Raw genomic sequence first — 3,248 nt, forward strand, 5'->3', positions numbered from 1 at the left:
AATGAATATATAAAGCAGTGGAGAAGAAACATACATAAGAGATTTGACATCAGACTTGGACAATTACAATGATCTTCTTATTGTAAACGGTGCATATTGTGTTTGTGTTATTCTAATTACCATGCCAATCAAAATCAAAGTTCTAGAAAAATCCTGAAGTTTGCAGATTTAGAACAGCATTTCACACGTTGATGAAAAGTCAACTAGATAGCAATACCCATCACTATAGATTTTAATATATGAAATTGCTTAAAAAAAAAAAAAAAAACCACCCCACCCAAACCCCTAGTGCCACTAAAACCAAACAATCTAGAACAAAAATTGTATCGACACTGATAACAAAATACAAAAATTCATTAACATATGTTTAATGAATAATGCTTTATGCAAAAATTGTCATAGTCAACATCAAACAAAGTCTAATAACTTCCTAAAGCGAAATACTAGGCAAATATAACTCAATAGTTGCATCACGGCACCTTGTTACATCCGTATTACCTCATCATATTCATGACGTGTTTTTGTCATTCTTTTACGCAAGATATCATATTCTGCTTCTTCCTCCATATAATCCAAAAGAACAATTTATGTCCTAGAGGAAATCTATAACCATTCTAAATCTGCTGAGAGATGGGCTGCAGCACAACTGTCAGTGTCTGTTGGTTTTTTGACACCGTCCTGCCGGGGAAATAGAAAAATATCATGTAGCTGCAAGCCTTTTCTCAGAGTAACATCTAGCACTTGAGAAATCACCAACTTGAATCAACTTCATACTTCATATAGTGATGCCCCAAATACAAGGAATCAGACCACATTTTCTGGCAGAGATTTATGGTCGGAAAGCAACAGCGGGCCAAATGTTTTTCAAGTGTAACAAATGGCTATACATGATCATTGCTGTGTTACCTGGCTCGCCCACATCGGCAGAGGCGTGCTAAGCACAACTGGAAGGCTGGTAATAGGGTGCTCAAACGACAAGCTCTCGGCATGAAGTTCATGACCATTGTAAGTTTTCCCTTTCCACTGGGAGACACCCTCATATTTGACATCCCCTCTTAAGGAAATTCCAAGGTACTGGCAATGCAGGCGGATTTGATGTGATCTTCCACTTTTAGGACGAGCTCTTACCAAAATCTCATCCTTCTTTCCATCTCTATCTATTAAAGCTTTCTCTTCAACTATTAAGACATTATTCCCATCTTTTCTAAATTCAGAAGGCTCTTTGGAAACCCTTTGTCCATTTACCGACAACACTTCGAATGAGGTTTCCATGTCTCTTACAACCGACCCACCTGGAAGCGTCCTGCCCACATCTGATGCAGCATACACACGCCAGGCCCCGAACTTTGACCTTCCATGGCCTGATTTAATGGTGATATTTTCCCACTTTGGAGCTGATCCTACACAAAACGCAATATATGTTTTGGAAACCTTGTGAGTTGTAAACGCCTTCACAAGCTTGGACGCTACTTTATGTGACTTGGTGATAAGCATTAGTCCACTGGTGTCACGATCAAGGCGGTTCGCAAGATGGAGCTCTGGTGGGCTTGCTTCAGTCTCTAGAAATGAATTTCGGACTCAGCAAATGACCAAGAGAGTAAAGAAACTGAATAAAATAGCAATTTTTCCTTTTTTATAGCTAAGTTCCTCGAATCCCACCGTTAAGACCTCAATGGCAATTGCATTCGGTCACGACATAGACTTCAACCTATTTAAGGCACCAAATCATCTAGAACTAAAAATTCTGCTTTGCATTGAACTCTTAACTAAAAATTTCTTAAATGTTCAGTGACATGTGCCAGGCTCATTGTATGCCAGATTAAATAGACCTTCACATGCACGCCCAGCCTCTATCAAAAGACCGTGAATTAGAGGAATGCCACTTCTAGAGACTTGGTACTCAAATATAGAATCCTTATATATATATATATATAGAAAATTTAAGCATAATTTACACAATAAAAATGGTACTGATGAACAACTAGACTTTAAAAGTGGTATCCAGCCTAACTTATTCAAAAAATGAGTGGTCATTTATGTGATTTTGCTAGTGTTATTGACCTTCTTTAACAGTTAAATCAACATTGAACATAATTAGAACCTCATTTTATGATCAAGAGTACTTTCAAACTAACTCCATCCATTATTAGACTGCCAGCTACTCTCATTGCTGAATTGAAAAATGCCAATTATTTGTTGAAAAAACGGTGTCGTTTAGAATAAAAAGGGTCTTTAATATGCCTAACAATCCATAACATTCTGCAAAAACCGAATCATTAGGATATCGGGAGTCCGTTAAAGATCCGTTCACTTTTTGAGTAGATGTGATTTTATGTAAGAATTTTTTATTGTAATAAAAAAGTTAAATGTGACTGTTTTTGAGAGCTTTTCACTGTAATAAAACTTAAATTTTAAACTCAAATTAGTGAAATGAACGGACATTAGTCATCAAATTACCAGTCCACTTGAAATGCATTTCACAGAATTGATTTGAAGAACAAAAAGGAGTTCAATACGAAGAATAAAAATTTCCCAAAATACCCATGACCCAAAATAAAAAATAAAAATCAAATGGATTTGAGAAAACAAGAGACTCACCGAGTTGACCTGGCTCAGACGAGTCACTGAGAACCTTCCGGACCGAGTCGAACACACTCTCGCAGTAGATTCCCTGAGGCTTGTTGACGGCGACGAGACATTCGTCTTCAAAAACGAAGTCGTTTCTGGATATGGAGAAAAGACTGGATTTTGAAGACGCGGACATGGCTCTGCTAAGCTCTACGTCCTTCGAGACGGGAGGCGGAGGAGGAGACAGTGGCACGGGGTAATTCTGAGGGGTCCGGAGGGCATTTTGGGAAGTGGGTTTTGTTGGGTCTTCCGGGTCGGGCATGGTGCTGCGGAAAAAAATGGAGAGTTGTTGGGGTTTTGGGGATGGTGGGAAGGTAAGGAAGAGGAGGAGGAAGGGAAGTTCGCAAAGGCGAAGGAAATATTAAAAATTAATTTTAGTATTTAATAATTTACAGTTAAATATTATTATTGATTTCATAGTGACAAGCCACAAGGTGAAGCAAATTAACGGCGCCGTATGAATTGCCTGACTAGGGCTGCGTTTTGGTATTGTTTTTTACTCTTAAAATCAGATTCTATTAATAGTAAAAATTAATTTTAATATTTAATAATTTACCGTTAAAATTAAAAATAATTTTAATTTTTAAATTATATAAAAATTAACATAATATAATTAATAA

The 3,248-nt window shown here is 37.2% G+C and overlaps 1 protein-coding gene across 1 annotated transcript; it reads right to left on the minus strand.

Moving 5' to 3' along the window:
- Positions 1-375: 375 nt before the first annotated feature.
- On the minus strand, positions 376-3,003 carry LOC21384045 (RNA pseudouridine synthase 1). Its single transcript, XM_010107326.2, has 2 exons — positions 2,599-3,003; positions 376-1,559 (listed from the first exon to the last, which is right to left on the minus strand). The coding sequence occupies exons 1-2, from the start codon at positions 2,888-2,890 to the stop codon at positions 892-894; spliced, it is 960 nt and encodes a 319-aa protein (XP_010105628.1). The 5' UTR covers positions 2,891-3,003; the 3' UTR covers positions 376-891.
- Positions 3,004-3,248: the final 245 nt, after the last annotated feature.

Source organism: Morus notabilis, unplaced genomic scaffold (genome assembly GCF_000414095.1).
Source record: "Morus notabilis unplaced genomic scaffold, ASM41409v2 Scaffold10911, whole genome shotgun sequence".
NCBI lineage: Eukaryota > Viridiplantae > Streptophyta > Magnoliopsida > Rosales > Moraceae > Morus > Morus notabilis.